The 16,960-nt window shown below is 35.7% G+C and overlaps 1 protein-coding gene and 1 long non-coding RNA gene across 3 annotated transcripts in view; one reads left to right on the top strand and one right to left on the bottom strand.

Moving 5' to 3' along the window:
- Men-b (NADP-dependent malic enzyme b, mitochondrial) overlaps window positions 1–16,960 on the top strand; it is a 1,138,140-nt gene that overhangs the window by 245,712 nt on the left and 875,468 nt on the right. Inside the window, exon 2 of the mRNA XM_081728617.1 lies at window positions 9,729–9,924. Within this exon, the coding sequence (XP_081584743.1) occupies window positions 9,729–9,924 (196 nt within the window). The remainder of the gene's footprint in view (window positions 1–9,728; window positions 9,925–16,960) is intronic.
- LOC145662749 (uncharacterized) overlaps window positions 1–16,960 on the bottom strand; it is a 244,977-nt gene that overhangs the window by 187,972 nt on the left and 40,045 nt on the right. The gene's annotated exons all lie outside the window — the stretch shown is intronic.

Here is a 16,960-nt window from a genome sequence, read left to right as displayed (position 1 = left end):
ATTCTTCTGCTGGTGGTCCTACCTTCGAATCTCGTCCATTCTTGTTGCGTTTTTCTTGTAGCTACACTGAGTTTTTGCATTCCAGATCTTCACGCTTGAACCAAATCTAATACCAGTTAGTGAATTAAAAGAAGCTGATATTTTTTTTTCAAATACGAGACGTTATTACATGCTTTTCATTAGCTTACAGTACTCAAGTTTGATATCAACTCTTCCATCTTTCATTTAACTCATTTTTTGACGTGTTTTACAAAATTCATGAATCGTGACGGACAAAATTGCTTTACCAGCTAATGGTGATTGCTTTGAAAGCAAGTGGAAAGTATGAGAATTATTTTTCATATCTGTAGTTGCATGTGGAGAATAAACGAACTTGTGAACCAAAGGTTTAAGAACAACTCAAGCTATTCATATAAACTTTAAGAACAACTCACACTTTGTATTTTACGGATCATTGAATTATGGTCTGTATAGGTGTTTTTTAAACAAAGCTTTTATAATTAGCACTGCATATCCTAAAAATTAGATTATTATATGCTTTACTGTTGACTGATATTCAATTATTTCTATTACAGTTGTTTTCTTAAAACATCAGAAATATCAACTTTGTAAATTAATTTTTTTATGAATTTCGTCGGAGGGCCTCGAACCGCGGACCCCTGACTCACGAAACGACTCCTCAAGCCACTATCCTAAGACTTCTGTTTTAAGTAAGAGTCAAGAAACGCTCGTGTATATAACAAGTTGAAAACGTTTACGATTGTAGTATATTATTAACGATGAAACACTAATTTCGGTCATGATAAAATATAGTCCAGAGAATTCAAGTTTAAATTTTAAAAAAAAGACCGAAAGTATCTCCGTAACTTATCTCTATTATATTCGGTTATTCACGTTTTACATTTATTTCCAGTAACCTTGAACGAGAGGGACACGAACTTAGATGCATCGAGGACATATAATATTTCAAAGGCTTTCGCACCGAGAATTGTAACTAAGACCCCCTACTGAACTGTCTGATGGGTGACGTCCCTGGTTCGTTCGCAAGACAGTAAACTTGAGACGGACAACATCGTGCACGTGGGTTTTCTCGGGACACTTCCACTTTTTCATTCCACCAATTCGTCCATCATAATTCACTTGGTTTAATCATAGTCTTCCTCAACCTAACAGGCATAATCGTGGGACATTAAACGTAAAGATTATATTTTCAAGCTGTTAACCCAAACCAATCCGAATTAAAAAAAGTTGCATATTATTGCTCATTAACGTGTTTTCACAAAAATATGTAGAAAAGAAACATTGAATCGTAATTTCATTCAAAAGTGAAACAGCAGACTCATAATACTTTCCTAAAACGAAACACTATTACAATTCCCCGTTTTTTTTCTACATATTTTTTGTGAAAACATTTTAATGAGCAATAATATGCAACTGTTTTTTGATTCGGATTGGTTTGGGTTAACAGCTTGAAAATGTAATCTTTACGTTTAATGTCCCACGATAATGCCTGTTAGGTTGAGGAAGAGTATGATTAAAGCAAGTGAAGTATGATGGAGAAATTGGTAGAATGAGAAAGTGGGAGTGTCCCGAGAAGACGTACGGGCACAATGTTGTCCGTCCCAAGCTTACTTGTCTTGGGAACGGACCAGGTACCCCACCAATCAGATAGTTCATTTGGCAGGGTCTCAGTTTCGATTCCCGATGGGAGAACCTTTGAAATATTAAATGTCCTCGGTGTATTTGTGTTCGCGTCCCTGTCGTTCAACGTTACTGGAAATAAATGTAAAACGAGGATAACCGAATATAATAGAGATAAGTTACGGAGATACTTTCGGTCTTTTTTTTTAAAAAAAATAAACTTAAATTCTCTGGACTAAAGTATTTTATTATGACCAAAATCAGTGTTTCATCGTTAATAAAATATTGCAATCGTAAACGTTTGCAACTTGTTATATAGACGAGTGTTTCTTGACTCCTACTTAGAAGAGCAGTCTTAGGGTAGTGGCTTGAGCAGTCGTTTCGTGAGTCAGGGGTCCGCGGTTCGAGTCCGTCCCACGAAATTCATAAAAATTTTATAATTTACAAAGTTGATATTTCTGATGTTTTATAACATGATAAACAGTCTATTTCTCTCGTTCTTACAAGTTAGAGTTGAAACGACTTCCTTCATAGGGGGAAAACTATCAGCACGTCACAGTTTACACTGTCGATTCCTGCTGTCTGAAATCTTGGCGTGTTTCGCAAACAATTCATGCATACCAAACGGCCATACTTAAGGTCTAGTATGAGTCATAAATTTGTCTGAAATGACATTGTGGAATTGTTTCTACGTTCTTCCACTCTTACTAAAAGTAATAATAATATTTCCGTTCATTTTGAAACACGTTCCATATATTCGTTCAAGCAAAATTGGTAAATACGAACTATTTTCTTTCGTATATATATTTTGTTAAAAATGAATATGACGCAAACATAATCCAATGTCTTTTACCAAAGAAAGGGCGTTACTATGTATCGTGATGAAGACAAATCCTACTTAATTTCTGTTAAGGCATCCGAAGGTTCGATTTTCATACTGTCCAGTAGCTGACACCTTTTCCCCCGTCATTTCCTTCCAAAGTATCTCTTATAAGGCAATTCGTCCTTATAGAGGGTCCAACAAATTTATTTTGATTTTTCTTAACTTCAGTATGCTTATTTGCATTGAAATAGGACGTAATATTTATCTCAAATATTGAGTAATAATAATAATAATAATAATATTAATAATAATAATAATAATGGTATTAAAAGTTTTAAAGTAGGCCTAAAATTTGGAAAAAACTTAAACGTAGGGATTTGGGAGAAGGGTTTCTGTATCTTCAAGATACACATCTGCAACTACCCACATTTTAAACAAAAGCTTTTCACTAACGTTTCATTTAGAAAGAGTTCTTCTATATGTTTTAAGAAAATAACTGTAATAGAAATAATTGAATATCACTCAACAGTAAGGCATATAATATACTAATTTTTAGGATATGCAGAGGTAAGTATAAATGCTTTGGTAAAAAATTAGTTACACAGACCATAATTCAATGAGCTGTAAAATACAAAGTAACAAAAAGCTTATAAGATTCCGTCTACAGAGCAATTGTTACTTAAACAATGGACATGCACTATTTTGAGAATCGTAACAAGACGAGAAATGTTTACGATACTTTTCATCTCGTCTCGATTCTCATCTCTAAAGCGACATGATAATTTGAGTTACCCTTATCCCGTCTCGAATGTTAATTCTCATGTTATTTTGTTTGTTTTAGAAACAAGATGAGAAATTTCTCTTCTCGTGGGCAACATTAAACAAAACAGAAATATTCTTGCCAAATGTCACGTTTCTGCTTGTAACGGTATGACCGGAGCGATAATTAGCTCCTAGCTTTTAATCTTCTACGAGACAATAATAAGTATTATTATTACTATCATTATTTCTGAAGATTTGATAGTTCAAGTATTGAAACATCCGAGTATTCAAATATCTGAGTATAATAAAACGTGTGTCATCGTCGATCAATCGCCATCAAATATCCTAAAGCAAAAAAAGTCCACCACGCGGATTCGAACCACCAACCTCAAGATTACTGATCCAGTGCCTTGACCACTCAACCACGATCACTACGCCGTAAATAATTCGTCTTTAGTCTTGTTACGTTAGGTTTCTTTGCCTCCGCTTGCAAAGTTGTATGATGTATTTCTTCGTTGGAGAACGTCTTTCGTATTTCTATTATGATGATATAAGTGAATAATCTTCGGCAAAGTTTATATTAATAACTTGAGTTGTTCTTAAACCTTTGGTTCACAAATTTGTTTCTTCTTCACACGAAACTACAGATATGACATTTAATTCTCATATTTTGCACCTGGTTTCAAAGCATTCACCATTAATTGGAAAGCAATTTTTCATCAGGATTCATGAATTTTGTAACAAAACAAGTGAAGAAATGAGTTAAATGGGGGATGGAAGAGTTGATATCAAAGTTGAGTACTGTAAGCTAGTGAAACGCATGTAATAACGTCTCGTGTTTGAAAATAATGTCAGCTACTTGTAATTCACTAACTGGTATTAGATTTGGTTCAAGCGTGAAGATCTGGAATGCACAAACTCAGTGTAGCTAAAAGAAAAACGCAACAAGAATGGAAGAGATTCGAAGGTAGGACCACCAGCAGAAGAATCCTGTTCACTAACGCCTCATCTATCAAGCCAACACGTTTTATAAGTTATAAATTTGCGTGCAAAAGATACCATTATACGTTTGTGCAATCAATGTTTTGCTCTTTTTCTCTTCAAAAACGTAACATGTATACGACGATTCGTTTCGTTTTCCATTAGGGCTTTGAAAGACATGATTTTGTGTTTGAGTATAGGATCTTTCGTCTCCTTTAAAAAACTGTCCTAACACATACAACTCAATTCACACAGCAGTAAAAAATACTCGTACTGCCTTAAAAAATATTCCTAAAAGGCCGAAACTCTATCATGCACCCGGCGTAACTAACGGGAGTGTGGTGAAGGAGTCCTACAGCGAAAAGGGGCCAACTAAAGTTTCGTAATTTCACTTTGGAGGTTTTTATATAATTTCACACGTTTTCCTCAATGTCTAAAATGCAACTACTTTAGCCTTAGATGAAAAAGAAGTTGTGAAGGAGCTATAGACTGAAGTTTACCGAAAAGATTTATCACGTCCTTGAAGCAACAACTTTAAGTTTTGAACAGTAGTGAAAAACAAGATTGATTGAAAATTTACCTTAGAATGAAATAGTTAAAGATCTACTCTTATATAACTCTCATTGATAGTAATGTTCAATATTGGTTTAGACTAGTGGTGGGCACAAAAACCGGTTTTTCGGTTTTTAGAAAAACCGAAACCGGGTTTTGAAAATTTTCAAAAAACCGGTTTCGGTTTTCTTCAAAACCGGTTTCGGTTTTCTCCAAAACTGGTTCGGTTTTTCACCGAAACCGGTTATCGGTTTTCTCCAAAACCGGTTCGGTTTTTATCTGGTCCGGTTTCGGTTTTCTTCAAAACCGATTCCGGCTTTTTCTAAATTTGTTCTATTTCTGACCAGAATGGTGTTTCGTTTTTCTCCGGAAACCGAATCCATTTCCACAGAAATAGTTTTGTGTGTTTTCGAAAGGTTTTCACCGAACCGGTTTTGGAGAAAACCGAAACCGGTTTCGGCGAAAAACCGAACCGGTTTTGGAGAAAACCGAACCGGTTTGGAGAAAACCGGAACCGGTTCTGGAGAAAACCGAAATGTCGGTTTTTCGGGTTTCGGTTTTTATAAAAACCGATTTTCGGTTTTTATAAAAACCGGTTTTGCCCATCCCTAGTTTAGACGCCTATTCTTATAACTTTTCCTATGGTGAATGGGGTCCTTGGTTCGATCCCCGCTCGCGCCGAATGAACTTTATTATAGACAAACACCGTGTATATGAGTTTCCTCGGGATTCTCCAGTTTTCTCCCACTTCTTCATTCCACGATTTCATTCATTTCTCAGCATCAATGTCACCATTAGCGTAATCGGTATAATCGTGGGGCGTAAAACTTAAATATTTCATTTCGTTTTTCTTTTATAACTGTATCTCACTTTTCCTGTGACGAGAGCAACATCTAAGCGAGCATTCAGTGAATTAAATCACTAAAACCTATATTCGTAGCACAATTGTGTAGATGAAGTTGAGCCCTTTGGCAATTTTTACGATGGAAAGCAAAAAAGGCAATATATTGATATCGAAAAAGTAGTTAACGAATTCCTCTCCGAAAAAGATCACCTGTACAGTTATTTATAAAATGGTAATTTATAATTATACTTACGTTGGTTGAAATTTCTCCATAGTTATGGGGGCGAGACACTGAAACCACCCCTACCAAGAGGTGAAGATGACATGTAAAAGACGTCAAATACGAACGATATTAGTGTCGAATTCATGTGCAAAGAAGAATAGTGACACTGTTGATGCTGCGTAAGTCCAAATGAATCCTTGGTTGGTATAGATTTGACAACGGGGGAGTGACAGGCGAAAAGAATCGAAAATATCCAATATTTGTGTTGAATGGATAGTTTTCGGAATCACTGAGATAAAAGGTGATATTTCAGATAAGGATATGTCCAAGGTTGACCCTATTGGCATGAGGTCACAGGGGGAACCAGTGAAGACTTCAGAACAGTTCGTTTTTAGTGCGTTTCAATACACTGCGGATGAAAAGTGATATCACACTCGGAAAAATCGGAGATATAACTTCTGGGGAAACATTACTAACTGCTCACTATCTAAAATTTTCACTGCTTTGCAGGGGCGTAGACAAGGCTTTTTAAGGGCATGTTTTACTAAAATGTCTATTATCTCTAAAATTAGATATAATTTACATAAAAGTCGTGATTTCATGGCGCAGGAGCTTTGGATTGCCAAGGCCTGCATTCTGTATATGTCCCTGCTGCTCTGAATTGTCATAAGCTGCTCTTCAAATGTAAATGTAATTAAGAAACGTTTAACATAGAATACAATATAAATAGAAAATGTTACTATAAATAAGAAATACAGTAGAAAATAATTATAAAACATAATGTTGAAGGACAAGCTTTGTATTTAACAATCATACTTGAATGTAAAATATACTTTTAAAACAATTTTCCATTTATGCAAGCCTACAAACAAGTGAGGAGTGCCATCTTGTAGCCTTGCATCTCTTCGCATCAAAAAACTATGAGTTTGACACCAATATTTTTCGTATTCTATTACTTTTTTATTTTTACTTAAAACCCCTTTTCCTGCCTGGAATGGTTTCAGTGTCTTAGCCCCACAGTAGATTGTTGAGATGGTAATTTATACGTAAAGTAAATTCGTTTGAAATTTCCCCAACAGTCAATGTTACACTGTACGTTTTTTTTCTGAGTCAAACTTTCTAAATATATATACATACATTACAGTAAGAACTGAATTTTGTATTAACGCCTGACTGTCGTCGTTGTGCAAACATTTGTGATGATATGCCGTAGGGAATTGAGTTGCATTAAGGTTGTAAGATTTAATATCAAGTTTGAAACATCGCAAGTTAAAGAAACGCATGTAATAACAAATATCATATTTGAAAATAATTTCGAATTAAACTAGCTGTGACTACATTACTTCAAAATTGAACTTGTGAAATGAACATTGTGAGTGTAGCTCAAAGAAAATAATAAGAATGGTCTTGATTCGAAGCTCGGACCATACACGTAGAAGTAACTTACATTAACCATTCACCTAACAGACAATGCCGCACAGGGTTTGACACTACTTTATCAGATGGTTCTTTCAAATGTAACCTAAGTAACACAATAGTAACAAATTTAACTGCCCTAAAGAGTGTTCTGAACAAGGAGAATTTCACTATGCATATTGTAACTAAGTTACAATACGTTTATATCCTATCAGAACGGCGCATCCACCAAGTCAACTTTTGGAATATCTCATTAAGTTAGCTTTCAGCGTATCTAAAGGAAACGTATGTGCATGAGTACAGAGTTCTCCGTAGCAGAATGGATAGTCATGGTTCGATAACTACAAGGTTCGCGGTTCGAAACCCATCTCGGAAGCTGCAGAGTTTTTAAGTTCTTAATTCCTCAGTTCTCAAGATCTTTCTCTCCATTCGTAATCATCTGATGCTCTCAAAAGTGTTCTCCACCTTAGTTCGACAACTGCCTAATGTGATCCTCGTATTTCGAAACCTTCCCTTCTTCTGTTCCACAAAATCACAATTTTCGTCATAATACGAATGCTGTCCGATCTTTTTTCCCCAGTTCTAAATCTGTGTATATAGATCATTCCTCTCTGTCTCCATATTTCAATCTCTCTCTCAATGTCGCCCAGGAACTCATATGGCCGTAGATCAAACCTTCGACTCTTGAAACCAAATGTAAGCTCTCTAGCAATGTACTGTCGTAACTCTATAGGTTTGTTGCTAAAAGCAGTGTCATTTTAGATTTTTTTCGGGGGGGGGGGGGGTGGAGATCTCCGCCGACAAAAATTTTTCACTTTTTTATTAGTGTATTACTATACATTTGCTCAAACAATATTATTTATGAAGCTCACGGAAGGGGAAATTACACCCTCCTGTCCTGCCCAAATGACGCTCTTGGAACATTTGCTTGCAATTACTGAAAAGAAATGAAATGAATCATTGAATAACATTCATTTCTGTCAGTAGATATTCTCGAGCTCTGTGCGTGCATTACAGACTTTAGGAAGCTCAAAACTTACTGCCGTTATTGGCAATTTCCATAGATTTCTTAGGGAGCATCTTGCTAGCTTGCAGTCTTTAAAGAAGGGAAAGAATGAAACTAAAGGTATTAATGAAGCTATGGGAAGATTGTGAGACTTTTTTTAAAAATAGGCTCTTAAAAGATATTTCAGAACAAACGAATGAAAAAGACTATTTTAGAGCTATAAAATTGTAAACTTTTTTTTTGTCTGAATGGAGTGTACTACGTCACACACACACACTGCTTGAGACAAGGAGAAGTGGAGGAGGAGAGAAGTTGGAGTTGGATCGTACTAAAAGCAACTAATTGATTCAGACATTTAGTTCTGGATGGATAAGAAAACGGGGTAAGAGTTTATTAATTTGGACTTAGAATTTTTGTAACAATTTCTATGCCGCGAAGTGTACCTAGGTACTTTCCATTTTCAATGTTTTTCTTTCTTTCTCTCTTTCTCTCTCTCTCTCTCTCTCTCTTAAAAAAAAAACAAACGTACAGTATGTTTGAAGTTGGCATCAAAACATCATAATTTTTGATTGATCTGAAGGAAAGAACTTCCTTGAGGTCATTTTGAAATGAAATATGGAATACAATATATGAAGTACAACGTATAATATGATGTATTTTGTATGTTAGGATACATAATGAATGTTTTTAGTCTAAGGGATTTAGCAAGTCTCTGCTCCAACGGGTCTATCGGTTCTAATAAGCCAAATGGGTCATACATGTCAAACGGTTCAAGCAAGTTATACGGGTCATAAGATCCTGAGCTCATATTCGATCGGATAAAACAGAATGCATCGAGTAACGAGCGGACTGGCGGGTGCCCGTTAACCCGAAAATTCCGAGCACTAGATAAGTTGGTTTTGAGTTTATCGTCCGTTTCAGCAGCGAGGCTAGATGAGACGGGACCTACTGATTAACGTGGAATCGCAACCACATGAGCTCCCGCCGGGAATTGAACCCGGGTCTCCGACGCCAAACGCGCGTACGCTAACCGCTTAGCCACGAAGCTTCCGAGCACTAGATAAGGCTTCTTTGTAATTGAGCAAGAGGAAATTTGAAGCGAAGCGATCTTTTGCACTGACAACTATTCACTTAATTTAAGTAGATCAAATTCATACAATAAATAAAATATCTTTTTGTTACAGCTGAAAAAGTTCTGAATGCCTGTGGCTACTGAATGTAGTTTTGATTATGTTACATAACATTGTTATTCAACTTCATTGCCAAGTTACCGCAGTTCGTAACGCCTTTAGTTTTTCGGTTATGTCTTGTTTTTCTTCTTTATGAAAATGAATACTTACGTAATTCTCTCTCTCAATAACGGCTCATACTGAAATAATGATTCAATGCTGTTAAGAAACGATGTGGCAACGTGTATTTTAATCACGTTGATATTTTTCACGCATGCTCAATCATTACATTACTTCCTTTTCTTTTCCAGAGTAGCGTGTAATGGTGGCACTAGCAGTGGAACTAGTAGCTGTAGAGTGTTAGGAAGTCTGCAGAAATTCATCGGTATGACTGATTATAGAAGAGATAGATTAGGGCAACGCCCTTTTCATGAAATTACTGGAGAACAAGTATGCCCTCCTATGGTGCGTGGCATCGACTTCATTAGGGATCCACGATTGTATAAGGTAAATGAATTTCTCCTTATCAGTGGTATGTTTTATTATTGCTTGTTATTTGAGTTTAAATCATTCATCTTTTAATACAACTATCACAACTAACGGTTAAGGTGAAAAATATTTCCATAAAAATTTTCTCACTAGAAATATTTTATAAACTCGATATAGTTGTTATACACAAGTGATTATTACAAGTTTAAATAAAAATCATCATAAAGGCAAAGGGCAACGATGATAATGAAATCCATGATAATGGAGGATTAAGAAAATAGGAGGAGGATTCCAAGAAAACACACAATCACTGTGTTTCTCCACTACAAAGTCCGCTTGATGGGAGTTGGGATCGAACCAGAAACCCTACGCGCAGAAGTGAACATTGTGTCACTGAGCCACCGCGACCCAAAATTATTTTTTCTTACACACATAGATATGCATCTTCTGATGTAAGATTACATAACAATTAACAGTTCCTTCATTACAAATTAGTTCTGTTAAGGAAAATAATACTAATCAACCATAACAGAGTAGACTGTTCGCTTTATCTTATGCTGTAGTGTGTGTGACAATTACTTGATTCAGCAACATTGATGTCATTTCATCGTAGCACGGACTCTCTTACTTCACAAACAGTGATGATTTCAGAATATTTTCCCCGGGGGAGAATATTAATACACAGGGGGGAGTATAAACCACAACTGTCCTACAGCAGTTCCCGCTATAATTCCTACTTGAAGAAGGGGCATAAATATTTAACTGGAAAGGCCGACAAAAATTGTGAAAAACTATTAAAATATTTTACAAGAGCAAATTTTTAAATTTTAGAAAGTTGGGTTGTCGGTACATATTCATATTCATATTCATATGTATTTAAACTGACAATTCAAAGGCACAAGAGCACACACACATATTATATATATTATATAATATGCTGGTAACGTACACTGAGCATAAACGAGGATATGACGTAAGGAAATTTTGATAATATATAAAGAACTTATAAATTAATCTGATCATACATACAGCTTATAATTATGCCTCATAGAAGTGGACAAATCTGCACAATAGTTACAAACTTGAATATATTATAAATATCATAATATATTAATAATAGATAATACAGTATTCTTAAACTTAGAAAGCTCTTAAAGTTAAAACTACTCTAAAACTTCAAATTTCAGTATTTCCAGGGCCGTACTGGCCAGGCGGGAAACCGGGAAATTTTCCGGTGGGGCCTGGATCGTGAATTTTTTAGTGGGCCCTTCGGTAGCGGTATATGCACATAAAACACACGTCACGCACTCCTCGCATACGGGAGTAACGGAACGGAGGACGATAACATGTCGAGTACAAGCAATACAGTTAGCAAATTCCAGACCATCATTGCCAGCTCATGATGCTGCGAAAACCTTCTTCCATATTTTTCGTAATTCAACCCTTGAATGTTCCTGATTTCCCACTCTGCTTCATAATTTTGCTAAATATTGAAATATTCAGCTAAATTGAAATCTTAAATGAAGTCGTAACTAAATAATAATTTACATTTTACAGCACCATTGATTTTTGTATAGAAAATATATAGGGACGGATTAAGATCATTTGGGGCCCTGGAGCGCGGAGATACAAGAGGGACCACATCGGAAACTTTTATGATCGGACCTCTCTCAAGATGTACAAAAGGGTTCATGAATTATATAGGAGTGACTCGTGTCAAGTTTGTTAGACTTCTATGATGAAAATGTTTTCAGTATTTCTTTAATGGGGCCCCCTTGGTCAAGAAGTCCAGAAGCAAAAAATTATATTTTTTCTTTTTTCTTTTTTTTAAAAAAAGAGGAAAATATTTATATCTTTAAGGGAAAATCACAGGAGCAACGTATTTTAAATCACAGAAAAGATGTATTTTAAAACGCGTGTTAAGTGCATCATAAGGGGCCTTGTGCAGATGCAAATTTAAGTCAGCTTTCTTTCCGTTCGGCCGAAAATGCTTAAAGAAAATAAATAAAATTAATTCATTCATACCTTACTTTAAAATACTCTAAATTACTTACGTATTGGTTATCTTAAGGATTGTGTGGTTTAGTGTGAAGTAAGTCCTCTGTGGATCCATGGTCTTGACTTTTGCGAAATAAGTACAATATACTATACATTTGCTTTGAGTTGTGCCTACTGCCAGTATCAGAATTTTGTGGGTCCTTTTTTTTATACCTGTGTTAAATGGACCTCTCCTACGTGTAACAGGAAGATTCTAAGATCATGAGTTAAAACACTGCAACAAGGTAAAAAACGATTCTCAGTCGTTCAATGACTTGTGACATTTAAAAGTTTCCAGAATACATACATCATACTGTCTTTATATACGCTGCACAGTACAAAGTGTGTGATTCGGAACTGTGACTTTGATTACAGTTTCCGCTCTAAGAAATATGGTAATTTAATTTATTCATGTTGACACAACGACACAGACGCTTAACATTTTCACTATTATGAGCGACGAACAATTTTAATCACAACTGGTGAGCAGTGGTGCTATTTAGCCCGTTCGCACCAGTTCGCTAATACCGATTGTTAAAATATTTCGAGTTCGCAGAACCGTTTGTTATACCCAGACATAAACACACACACGCATAACCTAACCAAGAGTGAAAGAAAGAAGTCAAAACACTTCCCGCTCGCTTGTATTGCTGTGAAAACAATTAATTTTCAATTGTTTCAATTCAATGGACAGACAGAAATGTGAATGGGCAGATAGAAATTTGAATATGAATTCCGGGATTTTGTCCGGGATACTGGGATCTGTGAGTGTAATGAATGTGATACGTATCTAAGGGATCGTCCACATTATACGTAACGCGGCAAAGGGGGTTGAGGGGGTTGGACATTGAGTTACGAAATATGACACGAGGGGAGGGAGGAGGGGGTTAACGTCTCCTTTACGTAACGTATTTTTTCTGTAATCTTTATTTTTATTCTCAGGTTTGTAAGCAATCTTTTAAACAAATAATTCTGTTCAGTTCTTTTCATTTTTATAAGTAAATATTTATACTGTTTTGGAAAATTTAGAACACACAGCGTGTATAAACTGAATCATGCAGAAGGGATTTGAAGACGCTACTAGATACCAGCATGACTGGTGACGAACCCTGCGTGATTTACAATACAATAAAGCTCTGTTTTGTGGCTATCGGCGCAATGTATTTACGGTACACGCTTTTGTGGAGTTAGTTGTTAGCGATCGTAACTACCGCTTGAAAATGTCCTCGCGTTCCCACTCGTATCGCCATTTCTGATAATAGTTTTAAAACTTTTGATTTGAGTCATTAGGGGTTTCATTTCGCATGTGAAACAGAAGAAACTCTTTTTCGTGAAATAATATTTTCCACGACAGAAGATCCAAGTAAATTCAGTATGAGACGAATTCGTCGGATATTCGTCTCGTACCGAATTTTTTATCTTTAGATTTGAATTTTCCAAGAGAAATCGAGTTTATTCGCACTGATTTAGGATAAGAATAATTTGAAAAGGGGTAAACTGAAGTCTAAAGTAGATGGCCGAAAGCTTGAAAAATGAAATGAAATTTTTGAGTTTTACGTCCCAAGATTATGCCGGTTAGGCTAAAGGATGCGGTGATAATGAGAAATGAATGAAATGGTGGAATGAAGAAAGTGGGAGGAAACGGGAAAACTCCGAGGAGACCCACGCACACGGTGTCTGTCCACCACAAAGTTCACTTGGCGGAGCAGGGTTTGAACCCGGGACCCCATGCACCAGAGGTGAACGCTCTATCACTGAGCCATATCTAAACACAACAGAACTATATATTATACATTGATTAAGGAGCTGAGAAAAAGACTCAGAAAATGATTCGTGTGGAGTGTCGTACTGTATGAGTGAGAGTCATGAACATTACGCAAAAATGATTAGAAACTAGTGGAAGCTATCGAAATGTTGGTGTGCAGAAAAATGGAGAGAATTAGCTGGGTCAAGCTGGAAACGAATGAGAGAGTATTAGAAATGGTGGGGGAGAAAAGAACAATTTTTAGATATTAAGAAGAGGAAGAGAAATTGGTTGGGACATTAGGTAAGAAGGAACTGTATCACGAGGGACATTTCAGAGGGTATGGTGCCACAAAAGAGAGGGATGGGGCGAAGGAGACTACAATTAATGGACGATATCAAAACAGAGAAATTGTGAAAATGAAGAGGTTAGCGGAAGACCGTGGAGCGTAAAAGCTTCACAGTTGCGGCAAGTGACCTGCCAATAATTGCAAAAATACCTATGATGATGAATGAGACTAGATATGTATTTGATGACGTAGCCCATACTGCACAGAGATTTCTACAACTTTATCACGTTTACTGTGGTAACATTGACTTCTGACATTTATTAAAAAGTAACGTTTGATGTAGTTCATTAATGTTATTATGTGAATGTATCATGTAAGTCAAGCATTGGTATAGTACATTGAAAAAAAAAGTGGATTGGATCTTAGATATGTACTACCATGAGCAAAATAAATGACGCGTCTCTTTATTCTGAAGTTTTTTTGAAAATATCTCCGTTTTCTTTATATGTTCGAAATTTCGGAAGGTTTCCCCAGCAGGACAGGTTAATAACAAACCCGTTTTTAATATTTGTGTTAGATATTAGTTTAAAATAAATAAATTAGAAGCAAAAAACATTAAATCGACAGAAATCTCGAGAATTACCAACTCTGCTAAAGTGGGAAATTTTCAAGAACGCGAGGGAATTCTGCAGTTCAACACGAAGCAGCGACATCTATGTCATTGAGAGAGACGTGGATTAGATCTACAAACGAAACTTTTAACGAAACATTTCTAATGTGTCTTATTACATGCATTATCAGCGAACTCCAAATATATTAATCTATGCTAAGTATTAACGTATAGATAGAGCAAATAGTGGAAATTACCTATGGAAAAAGACGAATTCTTAGCACAATCGTAATGAAAAATCGTCTTTACCGTAGAACAGGTTCAGTTCACGTAAGAAAACAAGTAGCTCAGTTAGTTAAAGCAACTAGTCTGTATGCCGAAGGTATTGGGTTCGAACCCTATGGAAGTGCCGTTGTAATTTTTATTACTGTGGTTATTTTATTTATTTTTTATGTGGGAAAAAATCAAATTGTAACATATGTGTAAAACTCATGACGATACCAAAAAAAATGCCGTTCTCGCACTTGCATTAGTGTCTCTAATTTTTGTTTGCAAACAGTTTCGTAATAATTTCCCCTGTGCTCACTACTCACTACATGCTCACTGGTGCATAACGAATGTTTTCCAGTAAATGTTAATTCTAATTTAGAGAATTTTATAAAGTTTCACAATGTTTCTCGCTTGATAGTCTTCTATCTACTTTTTTGGACACTTTGATAACAGATTTCCCTATTAAATGTTTAATTTCCCCTATATATATTTAATTACAGAAAAGTTTTACATGTATTTGTCTTAAATTGAAATTGTTTTGAATTTACCACATGAGGTAAGTAGCCCGAAGGAGGAGAACTGAAGTAACTGATATTCTACGTAAACGCAACCTATTGTAGAATTATTATGCTTAACTTCAGCACATAGTCTTTACATTGGTCAGAGAAAAGCCCTGTTTTTTTCCTCTCCTATGACCACTCATCTTAAAGCTCTACATGTAATGATTCGTGTCACATAATTTCGGCTCTCCAAAGACATTTATTATTATTATTATTATTATTATTATTATTCCTGAATATGCCACCCTTACATAATGTAACTTTAGATATCTTGGTTTAAAGTGCTTTCTTTAGTAATAATTTGAGCAACCATGTAACAAAATTTAAAATGTATGAGGGGGCACGAAGTTTTATTTCCCCCCCTCTCTTTTCAGCACCGTCCCAACAGAAAGTATATAATTTCTGACAAGCAGAGTAGACAAAATGAATAAGAAATATATTTAAAGTAACCTTTCCTCCTTCGTGAATGGAATATCACGTAACATTTTTTATTCTACTGAAGACGACCCTAGGCCGTTATGGTTAGGTAACAAAAGTTGCTGTGACCAACTGAGTTCCGATTTCTTACGCGAAAGAAGTCTGTTATATTACGAGGCATGCTTTTCATTAGCAAAACTGTTCGAAGTAATACGAACATGGCTCAAGAACAGAAACGGAACTGAATTACCACTCGATTGACCTTGAGGCCAAATCACCAAAGAGTAGCTATAAACGTAAGTTCAGCATGCATTTCTGTGGAGTTCTGTTCAGTATTCCTATCTGCCAATCACGCTTGTTTGTAAGAGTAATATTTTACAAACCTAACCTTACGATAGAGCACAATAGCAAAAGAATAAAAGGGAAGGAATTCTTGCCCTTGTGAACGTTGGATACCACCATGTGCAATAAAACTGTCGCGTCTCCTTTATAGAAAATAACTCTTTTCCCTTTATATATCCGAAGTTTTTGAGGGTTTCAAAATGAGGAAACGTTACTGACAAACAAGGACGCATTTAGGGGTGGGTACAGGGGGTCCGGACCCCCTCTGAAATCCCAACTTTTCTGTAAATTTAGCCTAATTTTTGGGATTATCTTTTAAAATTTTATTATAATTTATCCTAATATTGAAGTCGGGCTCCTTCCGAAATAAATTACTGTATACGTGCCTGCTGACAATTTTCAATATATTCGTTAAATAATAAAGTAAAATAATTAAATTAGGAGCAAAAAGCTTCAACACGGGCTAACTTTTGTCCACTGCCAATATTGTTAGAAGGGATATTAATAGCAAAAACTGCTAGTCAATGCTGAACCTTGAAACTTCACCCCGAACAGCAAGCCTATTATTGAGAACTACATATGAAACATTTTATCAAAACTTATCTAGCTTTTATCTGGCATGAAATTATTATATACACTAAAATGCACTATCCTAAAATGTGTATCTAAACATTGCTCTACGTATCTACGAAGCAATGAAAATTTTTTATCGAAATATTTGGGCAGGAAACTCTAACAGCCAGCCATTTTATTTAAATCGTAATATACCCTGTAACCGTGCGTTA

Source organism: Thermobia domestica, chromosome 10 (assembly GCF_964235325.1).
Source record: "Thermobia domestica chromosome 10, izTheDome1.hap1.1, whole genome shotgun sequence".
Taxonomy (NCBI): domain Eukaryota; kingdom Metazoa; phylum Arthropoda; class Insecta; order Zygentoma; family Lepismatidae; genus Thermobia; species Thermobia domestica.
The sequence above is the reverse complement of the archived record's forward strand: the minus strand, read 5'-3'. Positions and strand labels throughout refer to the sequence as shown.